The sequence below is a fragment of the Anarhichas minor genome, unplaced genomic scaffold (assembly GCF_050575085.1).
Source record: "Anarhichas minor isolate MPS153535 unplaced genomic scaffold, ASM5057508v1 ptg000043l, whole genome shotgun sequence".
Lineage (NCBI taxonomy): Eukaryota > Metazoa > Chordata > Actinopteri > Perciformes > Anarhichadidae > Anarhichas > Anarhichas minor.
Genome location: NW_027466489.1, coordinates 771,439 through 797,073, shown reverse-complemented (window position 1 = coordinate 797,073; position 25,635 = coordinate 771,439). Strand labels below are relative to the sequence as shown.

At 41.8% G+C, this 25,635-nt stretch overlaps 1 protein-coding gene across 2 annotated transcripts; it reads left to right on the top strand.

Moving 5' to 3' along the window:
* Positions 1-104: 104 nt before the first annotated feature.
* LOC142970512 (RNA-binding motif, single-stranded-interacting protein 2-like) lies at positions 105-24,550 on the top strand. Of its 2 annotated transcripts, XM_076110803.1 has the most exons (14): positions 105-220; positions 8,505-8,665; positions 12,864-12,922; positions 13,395-13,486; positions 16,493-16,650; positions 16,762-16,841; positions 16,959-17,068; positions 17,254-17,297; positions 17,506-17,599; positions 17,816-17,866; positions 18,165-18,275; positions 18,449-18,529; positions 19,873-19,960; positions 20,706-24,550. In XM_076110803.1, the coding sequence occupies exons 1-13, from the start codon at positions 149-151 to the stop codon at positions 19,951-19,953; spliced, it is 1,194 nt and encodes a 397-aa protein (XP_075966918.1). In that variant the 5' UTR covers positions 105-148; the 3' UTR covers positions 19,954-19,960; positions 20,706-24,550. The 2 variants fall into 2 exon arrangements, with proteins under 2 accessions (XP_075966918.1, XP_075966919.1); XM_076110804.1 differs by lacking the exon at positions 18,449-18,529.
* The last annotated feature ends 1,085 nt before the right edge of the window (positions 24,551-25,635 follow it).

Genomic DNA, 25,635 nt, shown 5'->3' with positions numbered 1-25,635 from the left:
GGGCCAGCAGTGCCCCCCCCCTGTCCTGCTGCAGCAGCAGCACCACTCGCAGTCAAGCAGCGGGACTCCAGGCACTCACTTCCCCAGCTGCTGACGTCAGCTGGCAGCCAGGGCTGTGCTCGCCGCTCCGGACATAGCGCCGAGAAAAATGCTGCTCTCCGTACCGCCAAGGGCAGGAATCAACCCTTACAACGGCTATAACAGCAGAAACAGCAAAAAGGTAAACGCTTTCGGGTTCCCCCCTCATTTTGGGCTTGTTTCGCCCTGCAGGGCAACACGCCCGTGTCTGTCGCGGCAGGAAAAAAAGGGGCTTGTGACAGTGAGCTGCAGTGTCCTTGAAAAGCGAAACGTACTGAATTTAACTTCAGACTTCGTGGAGTGAAAACGCCGCGTATGGAGCCGCCGTGCTCCGCGGTCTGTGTAGGTGGGTCGGTACGTACCGCCCGGTCCTGTCATGTTGGACGCCTGGGGTTTTATTTCGTAGTATTTGTGCGTGTGTACTACAGTAAAGGATGTCGATGCCGCTCTGATCACTCATTTGAAAAAAAAAAAAAAAAAAAAAAAAGTCAATGGTGGAGAGCAACTTTTATGGGTAACTGTACCGTGTTGGGACAGCGCGTCCCGGGGCCTGGATGTTTTTGTGGAAGTGGGGGTAGGGTGCGCGGTGGGGCTGAGGGGAACATGGTACAAAACGAATTCTGCCTCTTCCTCCGGACAATCGTATCTGCTGTTTAATCAGCTCTTCATTGTCTCCGCTGCCGCGTAAGTTCGCAAAGTTTTTTCTTTTTTTTTTTTTCTTTTTTTTTTTTTCCTCGTTTCCCATCCGAAAGCGGAATATGCCCCACCCCTTGGAACAATCCCACCTTCCCATTGTGACTACATTCTCAGAATTACATTCAATGTTGACATTGTTACTATTGTAACCGATACGTGAGGGAAGGATCGTCTTAACAAGATGTGGTGTAGACCTACAGCAGTGGGAAAACGAATAAAATACCCTTTTTTTTTATTAGCTACATGGCAAAGCTGAATTTTCTGCATTTCAAGAAGGCTTCATAATCCTTCTTCCTGAGTGGTGCATGAGATAGGTTGCCCCGTATCGTGTGTCTTCTCTCTATGGACCACAATGGCTTAGAAGTGATGATAAAAGCTCCTTCATTATACATGGTCGGCATCATGTTGTGATTTCACATCCACTGGATTCACAGTAGCTCCTCCTGTCCTTCTGCTCGGGCGGCTTCTCTCAATCTGGGAAGCTGTGAGCTCCTGAACTCTTAATTGGCATTTGGAAGAAGTATATTGACATATTGTCTTTCTGTGATCTTGGGGCACCGCCTGGCTGCTCATCCCTCCCAGATCTAATGTCAACACCGGTGCCAGTCTGGAGAAAACAGTTTGAATTGTTTGTTTTACACTTACTTGCGCACATACACCATTTGCAATTAATTTGAATGAACTCTCATTGCATTTTTGAGTGAATATACATTTATGTGCAGTTCCTCATTATGTTGCCATGAGGAGACTATTTGACAAACACATCCTTCCTTAAACGATCAGAGTAAGCCATTTTAGCTGATGAGGGACCGATAATCTGCTAAATGTCACTTTGTAAAAGGAAGTGCACTGTATGAGCAATCAGGAGTGCCGTCTTTTAAGTGTCAGTACTTGCGGTTTCATTCTTTTGAATTGGTCCCTGTTGTTTCTGACTATGTGTACTATACATGTATAGTATAGATAAAGTGGCCATTGTCCAGGTAACCGTTCAATATAGGCAGTGTCTTGAATTATTAAGTGTTAAATGAGCTGTCCTCATTTTAAGCATCAACGCCTCTCCCAATATCATCCACGTTTTTATAAGTGTTAGAGCTGCAAAGTTTAGGCGATAAACCCATTATTATTCGATAAAAAAATAGCATTCTGCAACTATTTTGATAATGCCAAACATAAGCTCGTTCCAGCTTGTTAAATGTACGGATTTCTTGCTTTCCTTTGTCGTAGATGATCGTAAATATATCTTTGTGTTTTGGAATGATGGCCAGACAAGCAATCTGAAGACCCCACTTCGGGCTTTGGGAGTTTGTGATGCACGCTTTTTGAAACTACTTTTAATATTTCGTCGACTAAACGATTAATTGAATAATCAAAGGAAATAATCAGCAGATGACTCAATAATGACCACAACTGTTAGTTGCTGCCCGATAAGCCTATAGGGCCACTCACTGGTTTTTATTTCAGAAGTTGGGTGAGTTAAAAGAAAAGTTTGACATTTTGGAAAATACATTTATTTGCTTTCTTGCTGCGAGTTAGACGAGAAGACTGATGATGCACTTTGAAGGAAATTTGTGAATTTGAGTTATATAAGAAAACAAATACTTGACCTGACTATATATGTTATGAACATGCACTACATACAAATGAAGCAGGAAAAAAGGCCTGACATAACGAATGTAAAATTGCTCCTCCAGCTGTTTTAGTGCTTCTCTATTTTGTGGAGCTGAAGTTCACAGCGAGGTCAAGTTCCTGTGTTGTGATTCCTAACATTTCCTCCTCCCACATCCACATCCACCTCCTCCTCCTCATTCTCTTTATCTCTTGCTCACATTCAGCCATACCTGAGCTGCACGAGTACACAAAATAAGAAGCCGATCACAAAATGAACACGCCGATGGGTGTACGCGCCGTGATTGCCGAGGCGTTTTTGGTTTCTGTTGTGCTTAAAGCCGGCTGCTCCTCCCCTGACTCAGCACCTCATTTCCTCCCTCAAATAAATAGAATTAATGTCCTCAAATCAAATTTGGTCGGTCTCCGTGTAAAGCTTCCTGGAGGGGAAAATAACAGGAGGCTTGTCGCTCCTCGAGGTATCGCACGTGTGGCTCAAGGGCTCATCCAATGGCTTGTTTTTTATACTCGTCAATTAGACTTTTGTTCTCATGGAGGCGGGAGTCCTTTTCAATGTCAACTTACTGCTGGGATTTATAGATCTCGATGCTTCAACACATATACTCTATTGGATCAAAACACAGCTAGATATAAAAAAAAAAGAATTGAAAGAAACACATCAACTGGAGCATTAAATTGTCCGACGGGTGTGACGGGTTTCACTAAAAAGGCCAGTTCAACATGGCAGAAATCAGTGATTTCACACTTTCAACTCCACAAGCTTTCAGGCGTCACCAGTGTTTCCGATGTCCTGCCAATGCTGAGTATTCTTAACTTTATTGACATTGGTAACTGAAGCGCATTGATAAAGGGTGTCACGCCCACACCGTCCAATATATTTTGGGAAGCGGACCTTAAGACACGGGCAGATATATCCGTTGCAAGTGATGCGCAATTCATGGTGCTATCAGCGGCCGCGTTCCATTCTTTGTGAATTTGTCCGTCAGAGTTTGACTGCTATGTGCGGTAGCAGTGGAATTTATTTAATTTAGAAAATGCTTCCAAACAAAAAAGGCTTTTTAAAAACACATTGACATACAGGTAAAACATTTAGGAACTGTGGTTTTTCTAATCTCATAAACACCTTGATTATGATAAATAGAGTCTAAAAAAGTCCAGAATAATTTTACTAAGAAATTACAAAATGCTTTGGTAAATCAATTCATGCACTTTAATGTTTCACATGTAAACTGTCCAATCATAAGGGTTTATTTGGAGCTGACAGCGATGAATCACTCTGCTCTCAACACTGGGGCCAACAGCATTTTAACTACACAAGCAACCTACAGTGAAACTGCATTTATTAATAAATCTTTTCCTATTGTTTGGTTAACTTAAATAAAAATTTAGCGTGAAGAATTTAGACTTTTGAATCATATTTCATTGTGATAAACAGTAATATAGAAATGAAGTGAATGCTAGTGGTGTAGCCATTTTCCTTTTTTTTATTAACATTTAATTCACTTTTAACTTGAAAACAGGTTAATCAAATGAAATGAACTTAAGTGAGTGTTGGCTAAATCCCGAGCAATATTTAACATGACATCTGCAACAAATGGGATGAAAATAATAGGAGAATAAAGAAACAAACGGTTTATTTTGAATAACGTGTGTGTTTCAATTCATTAGAGTTCAGATCAATGCTGCGTTAAAAGTTAAAAGTTAAAGACGGATATTCTGTCACTTTTAAGTTCCACCTTGCTTTGAAAACACGTTTTAGTCACTTTATCGGTTTTGCAGTGCGGTGCACTTCTAGCACGGTTGAGTCTCACGGCTCTCGTTCGTCCCATTTCCAGCATCAGCCGGCAGCTGTTTGCATCAAACAGCAGCGCGACTGCCAGCAGTAACAGATAACATGCAACCCTGCAGGTAAGATCTCAACCCCTCAAATGACCTTTAGAGTTTGGACAATAGAGTTGAATCTTAAGGAAATGTCGGTCGATAAGTAAGAAGAAGATGCGATACAGAAATGTCAACGATATGTCTGAGGTCATTTAGAAACAGTGTCTCCATTGCGTCCACCAGAGAGCACAGACGAGATGATTTTAGGCTGTAATGTGTCCCATTCAGGAGGTTTCTTGCTCACAATAATACAAAAAAAAAACATTTAAAGGATCCGTACCAAGATTTAAAAAAATTATGAACTCATAATTGCATGCTTCTACCAACGCACAACAAGAAATACACAACACACACAAGTTGCTGTCTACAGGGCTACTTTTCTTCGTTTGTGTGTATTAAACCAGCTGTTCTGCTGCAGTGACTCTGTCCTCAGTAAACTCTCCTATACAGTCACCTTTGTCCTTCTGGCCCTCCGCCAGTTATATGTTTATCTGTCTCTTCGTTTATAGTGTCCGGTCCGCCTGCACCGGCCAAGGTGAACAGGTAGAGCGAGAGAGAGTCAGAGTCCTTGGAGAAAGCACAGCTGTCAGAAATCTGATGCCAAGTACTGCAGTGATGCCAGACACTCGGTGTGCCTCACAGTTTGCTAGACCTCTAGCTGAGCTGAGGGGACACTGTTTGTAGGTATCTGTTTCCAAGCTCCACGGCTTTGGCCACCTGACCTATAGCTTGAAAAGCCGGGGCACGCATGTGCAATTTGCGCTGTGCATGTGCCTCAACGTGTGATCGGCAACTTTAAGAGACAGACAGTTCGAGGATTTAAAAGGTGCCTATAAAAAGACAAAAGGAAGGGGGAGTGTTGGCGACGGATAGGAAGGAGGATTGGGGAGCGAGTCTGGACGTGAGTTGGGTGTCCCTGTCACCTGGTTGGAATGCAGAGCTCCTCATTCAGATGGCTGTGTGATAAGATCAGGAGCAGATACAGAGGATTTCCTGCCTGCTGCCGTACCGCAGCTTACCGCTTTGCTAGACACACAGTCCTCACCTAACCCTCGGCCTAATGTAAAAAGACTATTTCCCATTTTTCCATAAAATATCTAGTAGTATGATAAATACGTTGTTTTAATATTATGTTATCCGTATTATTTTTTTTATCAATATTGCAAACAGGAAAGGCTGTGGTTTTAGAATTCAAAAAGCTTTTGCAAAATGTTTGCCGATGCTTGAGAAGTGAAGATTTTAAAGCGTCAAACTGTTTTTCCCCATGACTCATTTTCCTTGTCAGTCCTAAAGTGGAGCCGGTGCAAAGCGGCAGCTCAGCGTCGTAACTCCATCCAAGCCGGAAGCTGCGCCCTCATTCAGCCAGGGCTATAAATCTGTGCATTAGTGCGTCAGCTGGTCAGACAGCCATGGCTCTTTTACTGCCTGAGGAGAAGACGGGCAGCCAGGACGCGGGAAGGCAAGCAGACCCCCCAACATCCAGGAAATCAATGGAATTCTGTGGTTCAAACTGGGGTCGGCGGGAGAAGCCCCCACAGGGAGAGAGGGAGATGAAAACAGAGGTGGAGTGAGACTCAAAAGAGGGTTGGGACAGCGAAACAGATTTGTGCAGAGATACAGTAGCAGGCGCTTAAAGTGGTCGTGTGAATGACTTACTCTTGATAGCTTATTTGAACTTTTAACACAAGATTATAACACATTTTTGATGTATTGAGAGATGAAAACGCAACATGCTGTAATTGAGAAAGACACTTCCTGGCAGCTTCAGATTATTGATGCAAGTTTACATCAAGGTAGAGGAAATGGTTTTATTTATAGAAGTGTTCCTGATTTCTATCTTAAGTTTGGTCCTAAAAATATCCACTCAGATTCTATTTAGCCTTTTGTTATGAAGCTGGAGCGGTTCAGCAGAGGAGGAAAGTGACACATCCATCAAAACCCTTATATTGTCTCTTCAGGTTTCTAATGGGCCAGTGGTAGGAAATACCTGATTGTAATACTTTGACTATCGATTAATATTAGAAAGTCCTTTTAATCAGTTGTCATTAGAATATAGAATTAATGGAACTCATTAGATTTATTCTTTTTAGTTTGATGAAGTTGGCTAAAACAGATTTCTGAGGTTAGGGAATGTTTGATTAATGATCTACACATCTGGTAAATAGGCTCCAATGATTAGTGCTTTAAATCATTAATGGTTAATCAGACAATAAGTCATTTATTAAGCAAAGACGCCAAAGATTCACTGTTTGTATTTTGTCGAATGTGAGGATTTGCTGCTCTGTGGTTTCTGTCGCTGTAAATTTAATATCTTTTTATATTTTGGACTGTTGCTCGGACCAAACGATCAATTTGAAGACATCACCTTGGCCCCTCATAATTTCCCAGAGGTGGGAACTTAGTTTATTGCGGTCCTAGATTAGATACTTGACTTCTTTGTTTCGAAGCTCTTGTTGCTCTGTCAGCAACTACTGATCTGCTAATCCAAGGACAACTGACATGATAGAAGAAACATTTGCACAAGATAATGCAGTCATAAAATAGGTTGATTTCTATGTTTGTCGTGTTTCCAACCATCCATCCAACCATTACCATCATGTATACACACACACACACACACATACATATATATATATATATATATATATATATATCCTCTCCTCAAGGTGTCTCCATCTTACTTAACACAAACGAACACATGCAAACTTTTGTGGTTTCTTCAGCAATAGAGGAAGAGGGGATTATCTTTAGAGAGCCTCTTGTTGAAGCGGCTGCTGGAGGTCAGAGGGGCTGTGCGAGAGGGGCTCCCTGCCTTATAGATGGCGTCTAATTAGCGGGATTGGTTGACGTTGCTGGTGGTCCTGGTGTGACCTTGACTTCCTGCGGGGCTTTTCCTAAACACCAGCAGTCTGCTCAGTGGCCCTCTCCTCTCCCCTGAAATGAACCCATTGTCCTCTTCTGTCCTCCGTCCAATCGCTCTCTCAAATGAGACGTTCTTCCGTCCTCACGTCTATGCAGATATATTTATTCTTATTAATTCATGTGCAACACTGAATGAAAACGTTAGGTTATTGTGATTCAAGTCAAGTTCTGGCAAGCCTGATCTGCACTCAAGTGTTGCTATTTATTGCCTCAGTCCTTTTTGTTTTGGAAAACAGCCAGTAGATCTAATCCTGGAAAGATTCATTTTAATTTATCCCATTAAAAGAAAATATTCCTCTGCACGGTTACGCAACCTTTTCTTTGATTTCTCCAAACAGAGCCACAATCCCAATCGTGAGAGGAGGTTGTTGCGCAACAGCCTTTCATGTTCCTAGCGGTGAGTCATCGATTAGTTGACTGCCATAGTTTACGACTAGTACTCACCGGCGCTAAACTAAAACTAAACAACCTGAAATAGAAAATAAGAAGAAGGTTCTGTAGTAGAGGTTTATATCAGATCATGACGGATGGTCGCAACATGAGCGTGTTACTATGTATTGTCATAGTAACAAAGTCCTCGTTTGCTTTTTGTCACACGTCTCTTTGAATTTCTCCTTGTTTTGATCAATGGACTTTGTATGTTATGTGGACTGAACTCACCCCTGTTTTTCCGTTGTGCTACTCGTGATCTTGTTTGCTGATAACCTCAGATACTGTTTGAGAGGGAAATGTCAGAAGGACAGTATTGAACCTTCTTCTGCGTTAAGGACGATTGAAATTCAAGCTTGATCAAATGATTTTATAAATACCTGTTTTTACAAGTAAAATAATATGAGAGCAGCAGCTGGAGTATAAAACTTGCTCACATCTAGTCTCTATATTTAATTATGCATCATCAGACTGACTAAATGTTAGTTTTACATCTTTAGAGCTTTGGTTTTGATTTGCACCGCAAGATTTTGTTTGTGGTTCCAAAAGTAAAAAAGGAGTTACTTAAGCATAAGGGGCCTCTTTTCACTATATGGAGTAGGCCCCACATTCCCCTCAGAAAGCACTATTGGTGAGTGTTGACATGAGGGCTGTACGACATTATTTTTCGCAGCTTCCACAAAACCATCAGTCTCGGCGCAGGACTACTTTCCATGTCTCTAAATGTCTCAACGCTCCTTTGAGTTTTCACGCTTTTCCAATGCTGCGCTTGTCCGAATGTTGGTGTTAAAGAATTTTATGTATTTTCACAACGACTTCTTTTGTGTGTTCACGCACGGTCAACTAATTTGGCTTCTTTCTTATTGCTGCAGACTTATGTGTCCTCCGGCCATCAGATGGCGCCCCCAAGTCCCAACAACAACAGTAGCAGCAACAGCAGTGTGGGAGGGGAACAGCTGAGTAAAACGAACCTGTACATCCGCGGCCTTCATCCTGGGACCACGGACCAAGACCTGGTCAAGCTCTGCCAACCGTGAGTTATTTTTAATAAAAATTGGAAATGGGAAAGGATGTAATGTCACACAGACCTAATGTCACACAAACGTGTTTTATTATGCGGATTGAGCCTCAAGAATTCCGCATCATGAGTCTAATTTAGAAGTGATTAGTGGAACATTTTGGGAAATACACTTATTTGCTCTCTTTCAGAGAGTTATATAAGAAAATCTGTGTCGCTCTCATGTCTGTGCATGAAGATAGAGCCAGGAGACAATTCTCTTAGCATAAAGACTGGAACCTCGTTATGCTTGAAGTCAGTACCTCCAAGTCTGAGGCCATGGTTCTCTGCTGGAAAATGGGGGATTGCTCCCTCCGGGTTGGGAGTGAGTCATGAGTCGTCACGCAGCGCAACGTCACGCAGTGTAACGTTAAGATCACACAGCGTATTTTACACACTGCAGGTTGAGCCACTGTAAGTTATTATCTTATGTTATTGTCTGAGTAAAGTCTGACTATAGCAGGTAGTACTTTTTAGTCCAGCATAACTAGAACAAGTTACCTTTGATGTTAAATTGTAGAAAGAGTCATGTAGTAACTTGACCTCTTGCGAGCAGATAACATCTGTGCTGTCTGGAGCATGCTCTTCATCTGTTGGACACATGAAATTAAATTGTTTAAGGACAGAATTTGATGTTCAGAAAAAGGAGCCGTTTAGTCAGGAAGGAAGGAAAAGTGATTTCTGTATAAGGATGCTGAATTATCACAACTGAAGTCCGTTTGATTAAATCCTAACATTCCCAGGAAACACTAGAAATTGACAGCAAAATGGTCGAGCCTTAGAGGGAATTAGAGGAAAGAGGGAACGAATGCAGAGAGTTGGGAGAAGGACAGGACGCGGTAAAGAAGGAAGGAAGGGGCCAGAGAAGGGTACAGCTTGTCCTGATCTAACCTTTCAGGCTGAATCGGCTCCACAGCAGTGAACTCAGACTTACTTACCCCGAGACAAACAGTCAACCCTCTATATATGTCGGCCCACATGCGCACACTCTGATAAAACTAGCAATAAAGCAAACAAACTGGTTTGGCCTGCCGCAGGTCAGGGCTGTGCTGTATGTCACAGAAGGGATTTGTGAACTTTAGCCATACATCTCCACGGGTCATTCACAGTAACAACACGCCTCCCTAAACAAGCACGAGAACAAACACCACAGCCCCTCTCTCTGAGGTTTTTTTGCGTCATTCTCCAGTTTAGCCACTCTGACCCTACACAAGGAAGCCTCAGAGACATCAAATCCACAGCGCAAATGTACACAGCTCGCATCTGATAATATTTGAGTGTACACACACATTGTCAAAGCAGGAACAATCAAAGAAAATCTGAACTTTACGGTTGGAATGTGAACCTCAGCGATTCGAGAGTAAAAGCAGGGGACTGACAGAGGAGTCATTGTGGGGCTGAGAGAGAAGATGAGAGAGGACGGAGGCTTTCAGGGCGGGTGGGAGGGCTACCTCTGGGAAGAGTAGCACGGCCTGCTGGGAAAGAATGTCAGACAGCCGTATATGGGTCAGAGTTGTCTTTTAAGTCTCTGTGGCCTCCACAGTGTGGTGGGCTGCTGTTCTGCTGCAGAGGGACTGAGGTAAGCGGAAGGTCACGTAGTCGCTGCCATCAGACCTGTGAACTCTCCCGGTGTCTCGATTGGGTGAATCATGAAACACAGCTTCTGTTTTTCTTTGTCGCGCTTCTAATCAGTCAAACGGATCAATAGGACTTCAGTGTTTTTCAATCTGAAGGTATGAGCTTAAATTGAGAAAAATCAGCAGGCCAAACTTTTGCTTTGATACATTTCTTTGTTTTTTGACGAGATATATTTTCTTTCCAAACATTTATTGATATTTTGATTATTGGACAAAGGAATAAACAAAAAAAATCATAAAATAACCATGAGATATATTCAACCTAAATATTTTGAGTTGCATTCATAGTGTATGTATTGTTTGTGTATATCGTCAACAACCAACCAAACGTTTGTTTGTGCTCTGCAGTTCTTTGTTTATTTTTTCCAAAGAAGATCTATTGTATCATATTTGTGCCTTTATTTAACATAGGAAGGCGTATAAATGGGGGAAGAGCAAGACATGCGAAAAAGGTCCCACGGCCAGAATTGAAACGGGGACGTTGCGCGTATATGCCATGTGATGTAACCACTAGGCTACCAAGGTGGTCCCTTCATTTCTTCATTTTTTAATATTCTGCCAATTTTCTCATCAAAGTACATTAAGTGATAGGTCTTGAAGGAACAGTGTCTCTAAAAAGAGAGAAAAATATTTGTGTGTACAATACAAGATCTTTCAAGTGCGTTCTGAGGCTTAATATCACTTAAAAGAGATTATTCCTGAAATGCACTGCTAGCAAAGTTGTGCAAGTCAGTTTCACATAATGTATGCCTCATAGTAGTTAAGAGGAATGTATTTTGTCATTCTTTACAGTTTTTGAACAATAAACAGTACACTGTGTGTGCATGTTTCTACATGCTCAAGAAGCTCAGGGATATGTAAGATTTCAGTTGGGCTTGAATGGGTTAAATTACATGAAGCTTGTTTATATGGGAGTGGGAAACTATAAACATAGCTTATGGAAAGGTCATCTGGCTATGTGGCAGCGGATGATGAATTATAAATTTTTGTCCTTTTTAATGTATCTGTCCTGATGGTAATTGAGGGCTGCAGGAATGAGTCCGAAAACATGGAAATTAGTTTTGCACTTCCGCTTTCCTTGTCTTTATATTTATTTATTTTTTCATGGGTTTTTGGTTAAAAGTCTGGTTTTAACTTTCTGTTCTACGATATAGAATAGCTCAGTAAATACCCCAGTGCTAACTTCCTACAAATGATTAATGCACAAATCCAGCTGTGGCGTTTTGTTAAAGCTGATATCGAGATTGCCGTTCACATATACATCTGCTACTGTTTTTCTTTCCCAAAAACATGCATGGTCTGAATGTATATGTACATTTCACAGACCTGGAGGAGACAAGGCCTCAACATTTTAGCTGTTATAGTTCAGACTCCGGTGTCAGTCGTTACACAGGTTTCTGCCACGACCATCTGGGCAGATGTACACTGAACAACTAGGCGGGAGTGTAGGACCCAGCGGTGCGCTGCAATGTGAGGGTGGAAAAACAGAGAGAGGGAGCAGGATGTGGGGGGAAGGAAGGCGAGCGGACGGGTGAAGCATCAGGTTACAGTGTACATTCCGCCCAGACGCCATGTCGCCCAAACAGAGCAACTCACTGGCTAAATTCACCAGACAAGGACAGGTCTATTATACTGTAGAGCTGATGCAGCCACTTATAACACTGCATTAGTCTCCACGTCTTATGAGCACTTCTCATACACTGCTTTTTTCATATAGGACGGATGTCTCATGCTACTGCATCAATGCTTTAATTTAAACTCCTCTTTTACTGATCGGCCTTTGTCATGTTTTTCTATTGACACCCGTGGACCGAAATAACAGGTTAAGACACTGGCTGATGTCTCATACACCCTTTTGACTTCTTCTGTGTGTTAAATGGATCACGCATACGTACATTCTGTTCTATTGAAAGTCAATATTTCTATTTGTGAGTCAGACATTGCTAGTGACAACACTTTAAAGCCTAATTTGAGCCCAAAATAAGCGAGAGCAGAGCTGAATTTAGTAGAGAGGTGTGTGTGTGTGTGTGTGTGTGTGTGTGTGTGTGTGTGTGTGTGTGTGTGTGTGTGTGTGTGTGTGTGTGTGTGTGTGTGTGTGTGTGTGTGTGTGTGTGTGTGTGTGTGTGTGTGTGTGTGTGGGTGTGTGTGTGTGGGTGTGTGTGGGTGTGTGTGTGTGGGTGGGTGGGTGGTACAGACAAGCCCAGCCCAAATATTCTTTAGCCCCAGGGTGCTGTCTACTGTCTGTCGAAAACAGCGCCAGGGAGCAGGGTTAGTGTACATCCTTCACCAGCAGCGGACAAAGACAGAAGGGCGGAGGCAGACAAAGTATTCCGTGACACTCAAGATCGCGTTAAAAAGACACAATCGATTGCACGAAGGAGTACGTGTTCATGTTAACACCTGTAGTCTGTCAGCTTGAGGAAGTGTGGTAGGATTGGTATGCAGAGGAAGGAGCAGATTCCTCCTGTTGCCCTTCATTTACCTCACCTGTCATTGACCCTGTTTTCTGTCTGTCGTCCTGTCTGTCATCTCTGCAGGTATGGCAAGATTGTGTCGACCAAGGCCATCTTGGATAAAACCACCAACAAATGTAAAGGTGAGTTAAACTGTCGTTTTAACTATTTTTTGATTGAGAGTTGAGATGCCATCCCTTATCCCCGTGGCTTGGGATGTTTGGTTATTAAAGGAGTATTTCAACATTTTGACAAATGCACTTAATCACTTTCTTGATGAGAAGATTGTTTTCTCATATATGATGCAAACTATGAAGCTACAGCCCGCAAAGGTTAGCTTAGTTTAGCTCCAAAACTGGTAACGAGGCAAAACAGCTAACCTAGCTCCGTCAAAAGTTACAAAAAATCCTCCCACCAGCACCTCAAAAGCTCTCACATTAACATGTGATATTGCGTTTGTTTAAACCGTACAAAAATCTTTGGACAGAGTCGGCTGTTAAAGCTAACTGTTGTCTGGCTTTAGCTTCATATTTAATAGACATATATGAGAGTGGTATGGAGCACAGAATTCCAAAACAAAACAGCTATTTTAATATGTTTTTGTCTATTTTACAGGATATGGCTTTGTGGACTTTGACAGTCCAGCAGCAGCACAGAAAGCTGTTACAGCTCTGAAGTCCAGCGGGGTCCAGGCTCAGATGGCCAAAGTAAGAATTATCCAGCTCTGTTAAGTTCGTATTTGCCCCCAAAGTCACCCATCACCATCAGGTTAAACTAGTCAGGCACTTCTCAAAACTGTATTGATTTCCAAAGAGCCACGTGCTGTACTTTGACCAACGAGAGTCACAGTCTCTTTCTCCCTCTCTGTCATGTAAAAGGTTACATGCAGTGGCCAGATTGGCAGCGGGTGCCCTGTTGGCAAAGGTGCAAGATTAGCTCTTTATAGGGAGGCGTGTGTTCGTAGTGTGATCCTGTGCCAATAATCGACAGTTGATGGAAGGATAAGGTCTGGCTTGATTGAAGACTACTTTTGTTAAACTCAAAATGACTCCCTTTTTCAATTTCTGTTATTTCACTACTCTTGCTGCTTTGTTAATCCTTTACTGCCTTCCTTTTCATCCCTAATTTCTTCTCCTCTTTCGTCCTCGCCCTCCTTCATCGCCTTCCTCGCCACCTTTTCTCTCTTCTCCCCTCGCACCCTCGTCCCTGTGTATGTTGCTAACCTGCTCCCGTTGTAGTGCTTGTTCTGAGGTCTTTGTCCAAGTGTCTGCAGTCAAAGCAACTCTTGTCGGCCCATTAAGCTGATCCCTCTGGCTCTCAGGCTCCCTATTGAGGGAACCCAGGGGAGGGTGCCACTACACCCACTGTCAATGGGACAGGCACAATGGGCTGGCATTGTCCATCGTCTGGGCCAAGGCCTGGGGCTGACACTAGCACTTAATACACTCCACCACCAGTGTCCCTGCCCTCCTCCCCTGTCCTGCACCCAAACAGACCCACTGCAATGTAACACCAGGGTCTCCCTAAGCCTAGCCCCGGAAAACTGTAACAGATCCCCGCTGCCAGCTGACCTGAGCCGGTCCAGTGCAACTAAACCCGGAGTCTAAGTTCTCTGCACCTCCTCTGTAAGAGTGCCACACAATCCTGTGTATCTCTACCCGACCTGTGCAACTGGACACCAAGACTTGACTCACCCAGACAACATGGCCTCAGTCAGAGGTGTTGATAACTACTATAAAAACCTAAATATACACAGCTGCTTCAGAGTCACTGAGTCACATTAGGTCAGAAAAAAACAAGAATTTAGTCAAAAATTAGCTTAATATCAAACTCTCAAGTGCAGTTTCTCCTGTTTGCACCCTCACCATGGCTGCTGCAGAGTGTTGTTCACAAACAGAATCAGCCACACCTCGCACTGGCCGTCCTCAGAGTATGCTCAGTCCCCGAATGGGCCACCCCAGCCCTGAGGCTGCGGGCCCAGAGGAGTGCACACGGGGTAGGAGAACCACGGCAGAGTTATAAATAGATCGCTTCTTATTTCCCAGCACCTCCCTGTTCCAACTCAGACGTCAGCACAACATACAAGCAGGAAAATACACAGAGACACACCTCAACAGACATGGCTTACCTAGGGTTTGGCATCGAAAAATAGCACTATGACGCCTCAGCAAATCCCATTCACATGTGCCTGGTCTCGGTCCAACAGCATTTTCATATCAACAACAGGTGATGTGAATATTTGCTTGGATATGAAATGAGATGTCATGTGTGCTAGCTGAGGTTGAGGGTAAATACAAGTATAAAAAGGGAGTGAGTTCTTCCTCTGTCATGCAGCCTTTAACTCCATTAGTTTCATCTGGCCCTTGACCCCCTGCACTGTGCCACTGTGTTACATAACAGACGTATCGCCGCACCCAAAATGACGACAATCGCAGAAGATCTCTTTGCCAGGTGGCTCACGGCTGAGGACGGAGGCTAATCATAAAGGCAGTAAATCTTCATTTGAGAAAGCTCGTTGACTTGCGCCTGACAGTTAATTTCATGCACAAGTGAAAAACTGGTTTGCAGAGCTCTCTGATAGCAGTGAGTGTTAGGAAGAAGGGACAAAATGGAAAATGATAGCAATAAAAGATATTTTGATGAAAGAGAAGAGCCTGTTAATCAGCAGGCACTCATGTATCCTCTTTTCTGTCATCCTCCTCTTTTATTACCCAAACTACTCGAGACTCCCACTACTTCCTATCTTGTCAGTTCCCTTCTTCTGTACAAAACATCAGCCTTTTAAGCTCCTCACTTCTCCCACCCTCCCTCTGCTCTATCCTCTTCCTTCACTCTCTGTTTTCCCTTCCTCTCCCTTTAGCCCAGCCCCTTTTCTCCCGGTTGCCAGGCTCCTGTTGCTCTCTGAACTCCTTATCTTCATGGCTGACTTCCTGTCTGCTTCTGCACAGTCACACAAGGTTTCACTTGCAAGCTAGTGCCACAAAATAAGTCTCTGAATTAACTCATTACTTGCCGCTATCCAGATCTCTTAATTAAACTTAAATATCTGACGCAATCTTTGCAGACAAATTCATATTTGCGTGTGTCAGTATATTTATGTGTGTGTGTGTGTGTGTATTTTTAAAAACCAGACAGCTGTAGTTGAGGCAATGATGGATGTGACAAAGTATCCGAGGTTTCAGTTGATTGGTACTAATTGCTTAAAAACATTCTATCCGTACCGGCTCCCGTTACAAAATGAAGCTTGGTGCACGCATATGATGAAGTATTAATGAGCCAAGAGCGATGGCAGGTGCTGACGTAAAGACAGGTCACACTACTGCCTACACGGGAACTTCTGCAATGGGAAAAAGATTTTGAAAGTGTTTTTAAAAACAAATTCCATTTGCAAATGCAACTGCATCAGCAAATATGTTTGAAAGTGTTATGCTAAATTTGATATTACGCCTTTAAAAAAAAAAAAGAGGAAAAAAGTTAGTTAAAGTACGTTATTAATTGAAGTACTTTGGGCTCATGTGTCGCGCCTGAAAAGCAGTGAAGTTGTAAACAAGAGTAGCTAATAATAAAGCAATGGTTTTAGATGTCTTTTGCACCAACAATTATTGGTATGAATTGGCAATGAAACAAAAACAATCTCAAACGACAACATCTCTTCGTGCAAGTCCAAAGAAGATCTGTATGTGAACTGACTTTCACGTCCACTTCCTGTACAGCAACAGGAGCAGGACCCCACCAACCTCTACATCTCCAACCTGCCAGTGTCTATGGATGAACAAGAGCTGGAGAGCATGCTCAAGTCCTTTGGCCAGGTCATTTCCACACGCATCCTCCGAGATGCCAACGGGACCAGCCGCGGTGTGGGCTTTGCCAGGTCAGACATAATACACTACCCTACGGTGGTGTACAGTTTGTGCTGTAAACGATCCTAATATAAACGGCACTCCACAAGCAGGATTAAATTTGCCTTTTGACTGTGTTTCAGAATGGAATCCACGGAGAAGTGCGAGGCCATAATTCAGCATTTCAATGGCAAATTCATCAAGCCTCCACCGGGAGTGCCTGGTGCGTGGAATGTGTGTTTGGTGTTAAAGGAACCTGATATTGTTGTTGTTGGTGCCAGAGCTCAGTGTTTTTGTGACCTTTGAACTCACTCTCTTGTTTGATCTGTTGCTTCCACAGTGCCCACAGAGCCCTTATTATGTAAGTTTGCAGATGGAGGTCAGAAGAAGAGGCAGAACCAGGGGAAATACCTCCACAATGGAAGGCCCTGGGCTAGAGATGGAGATGCAGTAAGAAGGCCACTTTTAACTCGTCAGTCTTAAAGGGAACTTCCTGTGTTAATATGTTACATTTCCTGTTGGAAATTAAAGCAACAGCGTCACTCTCGCTCTGCGCCAGATGACTGTTTTAGCACAGACTGCACCGGTGTTTGCATGACCTCACTGTTTCTGAATCCTCTGCATTGTTTTCCCAGGGAGGAATGACGCTTGCGTATGACCCCACAGCCTTACAAAATGGGTGAGTGGTATGCGTGGACTGACTGAAAACAGTCCCAACCCTCCAGTAAACCAAGAGTGGTACTCGAACTGTAGTGAAGTGCTGCCTTCTGCTGGGCATTGCAGGAACACAGAAATGCTGCTGATGTAGTTGGAGAAATGCTGGAGATTGTTGACATGGTGTGGCTGTCTTCATGTTTGCGTTTTCCTTTTCTCCATCTGTTCGGCAGCTTCTACTCCTCACCCTACAGTCTGGCTCCAAACCGAATGATCGCCCAGACTTCTCTCTCACCCTACATGCATTCTCCTGTCTCATCCTACCAGGTGGGGCATTTCATTATGTTTTTTTTCACTATTCATTATGTAAGTTCACAGACACTGAGGGAGGACCACATCCCACAGGACTGATCATGTTTTTTTTCAGGATCTCTCTCTGCAAACTTACATAATAAGGGCTCTGATGGGACTGTGCATGCAACAGCAACTCATTACAAATGACATTACAATAACGAGTCTGATGACATGTTTCCTGATCTTTAGGTACACAGCCCGTCCTGGATGCACCATCAGTCATACCTCATGCAGCCAGCTGTGAGTAAACCTCCTTCACCACCATCTCCTCCCCTCATATACCCAATTAGCCACTCCATGTACCTTGGGCGGATGGGATAGCTATCCATTAGCAGATCATGAAGCATGCAAGACCTTGGGAGGTGGTCTGAATTGAATTCAAGCCAAATGTTGAGATGTTAACCTTTCCCTATAGCCAAACTGTAGTGACAGTCCTGACTTATGTTTTGCTCACTTGTGATGGATTTTAAACACCTTCCGTTAGTGATAGTGAATCAGACTCTGTGTCTCTCTTGTGTGTGTCTCTATGCATCCATAGGGTACAGTTCTTACCCCAACAATGGATCACGCCATGTCCATTCAGCCTACGTCCATGATGGGACCTCTCGCCCAGCAGCTAAGCCACCTGTCCATGGGCAGCACGGGCACAGTCAGTACCCCTCTCTCTCTCTCACACACACACACACACACACACACACACACACACACGATGCGCAAGGTAGAACATTGTCCCCATAGCTAACTGTCCTGAAATTTACCAGATTTATTATTCATGTCAAATACCACACGCAATTTGTGTTTTCCTCTCTGCCTTCCCTACAGTATATTCCGGCCAACACAACTATGCAGGGGACCTACATCCCCCAGTACACCCCAGTGCCTCCCTCCAGTGTCCCAGTAGAGGTATGAAGCTAGCCTCAACTTCAGATGGTTATATTCTATATTTCCATGAAGGGGATGAATAATATTTAACTCTCATAGGGACGTATTTGCTAAAACTTGACACATCTGTGTGCTTAAAAAAGCTTCTGCTTTTAGCATGCCAGGTCTCATTGGTATGCATTTTAAGGAGGGGCAGAGTAAAGGCACACATGAAGGGGAGGTGACTATTCAATCTGCCAACTGACTGATTTACTGAGCTGGACAGTATCTATTTGCCTCGGAGGTGTGTGTTGTATTTTATGACAGATAGACGCTGGAGTAGTGGCATTGATGACTCCGGTAGTATTCTATGAATACAAAACTAATATTACATCAAAGGATAGGATTTTATTATTCAGATGCCAGACAGTGATGTGGTTTAAAAACTATTCATCTTCTAATTTGGTTAGATGAAAGAGCAAAAATAGTACGAGGAAGAGTCACGCCACTCCCGTGTTTGCTTTTTTCTTTACTGTAACAGAAGGCGCTGTTTTCAGAAAACATTCAAATATTTATGAATTAATTATTCAAATATTTGTATTATAGAAAGTTTCTCACTGCACCTGCTGTATTGAATTGTTTTAAGAATATATCTTTGTCATTCTCACTTTTTCGTTTAATAATTTATGATAATCTATTAATTACAAATTTATCAATGTTAATAACATTTTCCTCTTGTCAAATAGCAGCGTGCTGTCCAAAATAATAGATCTTAATTAGCTCCTCCATTATTCAGCTAGAAGAGCCTTTGAGAGTCACAATCATGTCATAGAGACGTTTGGCTCCACAGTCTGTGTGCTTTAGTGCTGAAGCAGGTTCCTGACTGAGCGCTCTGCAGGAGGGCTGCTGAGCCTGCAGGAAGTCTTGACTCATTAGTTGGAATGTGGAGCTCTTGTGATAGTGGTGGGAGCCTACAGGATGAGCAAGATGGTGAATGAGAAAAAAAAAGGGGCAGGTTTATGAATGGGAAGAGGCCCAGCAGTAAGTCTGGCTGTGATTGGATGGATGAGATCAAGTGGGAGAGGAGAAGAGAGGGGGGAGTAGAGTGACGGGTGTTAAGGTAGAATTGGGTCAATGTTAAGCATGTCTTTTAGTAAATGCGTCCTGCAGAATGCACTGGCTTTCAGTTAACAGACCTGTAAAGTCTGGATGTTCTTTAGTTCATCCACTCAAAGACGTATGATGTCTTTGAAACGGTGGGGAGGGCAGTGGGAAAATACAGGCTGTCTTCTTCTTTGTGTCTTTGATAGAAACCTGTTTAATTGACACATTATTATTAACCATCAAGTAGAGTATTCTTCTAAAGACTTGTCCTCTTTTTTTAGGAGAATGGTGGTCAACAGCAACAGGTTGCTATGGAGTCTCCCGCAGAACACACAAACTACTCGTACCAACACACCAAGTGAAGCTAAGGTAGGACAGCAACGGATTCTCTGCTCTGTCCTGCTGATTACACACATGTAGGCTGATGTTTTTTAAGTATCTAACCTGCAAAGTGATGTTGGGGTAAGATAACATGGATGGGTGTGTGTGTGTGTGTGTGTGTGTGTGTGTGTGTGTGTGTATGTATGCCCGATCGCACATGAAGGCACAATTGTTGAGATTTAGTTTGGCTAGAGCCAGGCTAGCTGTTATCACGTGTTTTAGTCTTTATGCAAAGCTAAGCTAACTGGCCGATAGCTGGAGACAGTCACGAGAGTGGTGTGGATCTTCTAATCCAACGATGGAAAGCGAATTAGCAAAATGTCAAACTACTTGCTTAAACTGGCCATGGCTGCTTTATTGTAAGAGTCAGTAGCAGATTTAGTGAAAAACATACACAAGTCCAACTCAATCCAGTATATTGACAAAATGCATTTAATTGTATTATTGCACAAACTGAGGAAACTCCAAACGAAGGTCATTTAGCCAATATAAGATTGAACAGTTTCCGAGAATGGTCTGCTGTAATAAATTGCTCACTGTGTGTGTGTGTGTGTGTGTGTGTGTGTGTGTGTGTGTGTGTGTGTGTGTGTGTGTGTGTGTGTGTGTGTGTGTGTGTGTGTGTGTGTGTGTGTGTGTGTGTGTGTGTGTGTGTGTGTGTGTGTGTGTGGAAAGCAACATTACAGCTGTGGTGTAACTGCATCTGAACTGAGTTGTGTGTGTGTGTGTGTTGCAGCTCCCAGCAGGGTGGGGCTGAGAGCACGAGATGAATCCAACCAAACAGGATTCAGCTGAACTGTGCTCCATACATCACCAAGCACCCGGACTTGAACATGGATAACAAAAGGAACATGTGTGTGTGTGTCTGTGTTTGTTTGTGTGTGTGTGTCTGTATTTTTTTTTTTTTTAAAGAAAAAGGACAACACTTATGTCATTGGACTTTCCTGCTCACATCCTCAAGAGTTGATCAACCAAAGGTGGGAATCTTCTTTACAGAAGCTTTGATCTATTTTGATATCTGGAAAAAAAGGAACATAACAAGAAGTTAAAAAGAAACCTAAGAAAATAAAACCTTAAGAGAGGAGGAAAGACACAGAGCATTATTTTTGTGCACGTAATATAACAAATTCTTATTTTTAACACGAAAAAAGCATTCTGGACATTTCAGGGTGATTCAAAGAAGAGTTGAAATACAATGTGTCTTTTTATTTTTTTGTAAAATATGCAAATTTTTTATTTTTATTTCCTGATGTCTGTTGTTTGACGTTCTATTTGCAGCAGCGGAGGAATCCATTTGTACAGATTCAAAAACTTAAAAAGAACATTTTTTGCTGGTCTGATGTGTCGGAGGCAAACCGTTTAAAGCTACTTCTTCCTGTAACTGCTGCAGAGATTTCTATTCACGCACAGATGATTATAACAATGTTTATAGTTTAGTCGAAATCTTCTTCTTTTTTTTTTTTTTACATTCTTCCATAAGTGAACAAAAGACAATCAATTATTTCTATTTATATTTGAATTATAGTAATATTTCTTTCTTTTGAGAGTTTTGAGATCATTGGAACAAACATTTCTTGAAAATAAGTTATTTAATACTGTAGTCTATAAAGACGTGGTGAAGCTGACTTAACCCTGCGCATTAACGATGAGCTCTAATATTCGGCTCATTGGCAGTTTTGATGACTTTCAATTCAGTTCAAGTCCCGTATGCACCATTAAGTGTTCAAACTAATAGTCGTCCTGTTTTGTTATGATGTAACTCCATGTTACGTCCGTGTCCATGAGAAGTGGTTTTAAGCGGTTTTGCTTTGGCAAACCTTCAGGTGTCATTAAATTCATCCTCTGTCGGAGGAATGAAATGAGCGTGCTTTAGATCTGAGCAGTTCGATTACTGAAAGATTATGTGTACAAAGAACAATGCAGTTACTAAATTAAGATGTAGCTTAGCAAAAGCGATGAGGGAAATCAAATAGGAGACTAACACGATCCCTGAGAATAATTAGTTTGGAAGGAGAGGGAGCTGTAAGTCTTTTTTCAATGCTGCTGTTGTCCCTTGAGTTTGATTATCTGTCAGTGATTTTTAGTTTGTAGAAAGTTAAATGTTTCTGTTTTTCTTTTGTCTGTCACTTGAAAACTTTTTGAGCTAATTTGCCTTATTTTTGATGAATTTATCTTTGAAGTAGATTAGATTTTAGCTGTAGGTTTTTAGCTTTTTACAGAGAGTAGACGTTAGTTTCTTTTGTCTCTGCGTAGGGATCGATGCTGTTTTCTTGTGCACATCACTTTTTCTCTTTTTTTTTTTTTTTCCACTCGAATTTCCGTTCCAAACCTTGTGTCGTCTGTCCTCGCACTGTGTCGGGCCTGTTTGTAGAAAGCCTTTCAGAGTGGACAGTTGAACCAAACAATACCTTCATATAGTGCTGATCCAAAAGATTCAAACTGATGCTGCATCCGTGGTGATGCTCAAAGAGGCTTCGCGCACACAAGCCCCGGATATGTTTCAGTTTACCAAGTGGAGCCCATGTCACAGTGCATCCAAATATGTTGAACTTTAATTTATGCAGACATCAAAAACTGTAGATATGTAGATAATAGAAATAATGGTTTAACAAAGGACTGCTCACTAGACCATGGAAGTGCCATTAAAGACGATTCTTACAGCCTTTAGTGAGACAGCCTGAATGATTTTAGGAGTGATCCAAAATTCTGCAAAAACAAGTTTTAGCTCAGCCTTAATTGTTTTCTCTGGATGAACTGCCTGACCTCTCATAGGATTGACACTAAGTTGTATATACTACAGAAATGGCAATAGGCTCGTTTGAATGCCATCGAGTTAGTCGTCACGTCGGTGGAGTTAGCTGTAGGGCTACGAGGAGCTTCAACCATCCATGTTTGAGTCCAGTGATAAACACAGTGTGAAAACGTCTTTCTTAAGGCTCGCAGTTTGATGATTCTGTTTCTAACTCTTTTTTTTTTTTTTTTTTTTTCCCACACGTCAACTTTTTGCTGTGTGTGTGTTTCTATTGTTTATTTCCGCAACCAAAGATGTTGTAGCCACCCGTCTTTTAGCTCTCTGTCACAGTTAAACTGCTCTCATTTGTAGACGGTCGTGTGTCGTGTGTGTTGCTGGATGAAAGGCCCTTTTTTTTTCTGCTTCCGACAGATTCAGAAAGGGAAATATCACAACGAGGGTGGTGACGTGCACACAATTTTCCACATTAAGACCACCGTTTAAGGTTTTGTGAGAACTTTTTGCCACTACTCTATCTGTCGTATAGTAAAGTCCATGTAAATGATCTGGTTTTGTTGACATGAGTTAATTAAGCTGAGTTTCCCTCCGTAGACGTAATGGAGTGTTGGTGCGTGTGTAAACAGACTCATTGTGAACTTTATTGGCCTCTGCAGACACCCAGGAGACCTCCAGAGCTTTTACGATGGTGACAGTTCTCAGACACGAGAGCTAATTTTGTAAATAGTCTTTTTTTTTTTTTCTTCCACTTTCTTGTTTGTTTCTTTGTGTGTGTTTTTATTTTTTTAATGATTTATATCCTGTCCAGATAACACAGTGACTTGCAAGGTTTTCAGATTCAGTGCCCCATGAAGGAAATGTCATGGATGTTGTTTATATGTTCAGAGAAATGATATTCCATGTATTAGCCATCACGTTAATACAAAAACAGGATTTTGAAACTATGAAATGACCACTTGTTATAATGACGTGTTTATTTATTTTATTTCTAATTTTTTTACAAACTTGTCAGCTAAGATAATATTACAGGAAGTCATGTTGCTCCAAAATGTATTAGAATCATAAAAAGTATAGAAGTTACAGTTAAACTGTAGAAATACTGAGATCAACGGTGTGCTCTACACACAATATTTGAAAATAGAAAAATCTAGTTGCACTTATTATTTTTGAATACCAATTATTTACCAATTTGAAAATGCTCTTTGTGTCCATTTTAATGTAGATTTGATGTCTTATTTCATAGCTTCAAAATGTTTTGCTGCTAAAAAAAAAGGATTTCCAAACAGGTGGTTTGATGTTGCCCACTCAGAATTTTCAAAATGTCCCTTTTTAATTTTAATTTGTTTAATATAGAGTATCCCTAATTTGTTTGATTTTCAGTCATAACTTCATGATTTTAATTCTGTTTTACTAATGAGCAGTTAAAGTTGTATTTGACATTATTAAAACTCGTGAATGTTGTCTTATGGTGACATTTTGTAATACAAAATAATAAAAACGTGTTGCTCCACACTGTATGAACCATGTTCGTGTGAATACCAGACATTTTGAGAATCTGACGGGCTCATCTTGCTCCCTGCTTGTGAACAGTTATCTTATTTATACAAGAACTCATTTTGTACAGTTTTGTTAAGAGGAAATAGGTTTTGATATTTGGTTATTTTGCAAAGCCACTTGGCTACTTTTGTCTTCCTGTGCCAGAGTTGCTAAATTGTCTGTAACTTGTGTTTTTTTTATTGATTGAGATAAGATTTTCCTTCCTTTTTGGTTTTCTCTTTGAATTTGAATATGTCATTTTCCCTTTTTTTTAAATAAAAATCTTGTTTCAGTGATTCGGTGAACTGTGTTTTTGATGTACGGTAACTGTAAGATGCACTATTGACATCATCTGGGTCATTACCTGCTGTTGCTGCTTCAGCTGTATTGATAGTTACTGTGCCGGCATGTGTCATCATAACTCAGAGGGCGTGTGTATCTCAATAGGTCAAAGCTGACTGTCCATTTTCTAAATCCACCTTTTGTTACGGATTGTGAGGGACTGAAGTCCAAAGGTGTAAATTCCTCTCAGAGGAAAATACTGCAAACTCGTCTGCACATTTTAAGTTTTTGAAGAAAAGAAAAAAAACGTGTCAAAGATAAGGCAGTAAAGGACTGTGCTGAGTAAAGATGCTAATTTTATTTTATTATTTTTATTTTATTAATTTATCAGCAATACAGTATGAGGGCTGTAGCGACAAAAGGTAAATGCAAAGTGACATTCTTTTATCAATAATAATATAAATATCACAGCAATTTACATGTTGAAATAATAAAAATATAATGATTAATTTGGAAAGCCCAATTTCAAAACAATGTGTTATTTGCCAGATTGATATAAATAATTGATTTGACACTACAGATGAGTGCTTATTCTCAAGTATGTGACAGAGAGGCACGTGTCCGCTCACATGCTGTTATCTATCAAAGCTGGTCACTGCACTGGGTTTAAAAAAAGAGAGCTGTCCTGATACTTACTGCAGAAAACTAAAGACTTTAGCTCTCACATATTATTGTGCTATTCTGTGTAGCTCTCCCCGCCACACGGGGGCGCTGCTGCACAAACATGGCGTAATGAACACTGCGCTCCTACCGGTTGATTACTGATTAGCCATCACCAAGACTAGCGAAACTTGAAAACTTTTTCAAAAGAAAAGAAACTTAAGCAACAAACAACTACAGCAAGAATACCAAAGAAGACGACGAAAGCACAGCTTTTGAGGCCAAATCGGGGGCAGAAAACAGCGAGACCGTGTGAGAAAGCTAGCATTACAATAGCTGCTAAGCTAATCCTGCTAATGTGACAGCTGCCCCCTAAAGAAACAAGCAACTCAGAGCTGTGCCCTGGATATTTGTAACATTATGTGGTGGAGCTTCTGCA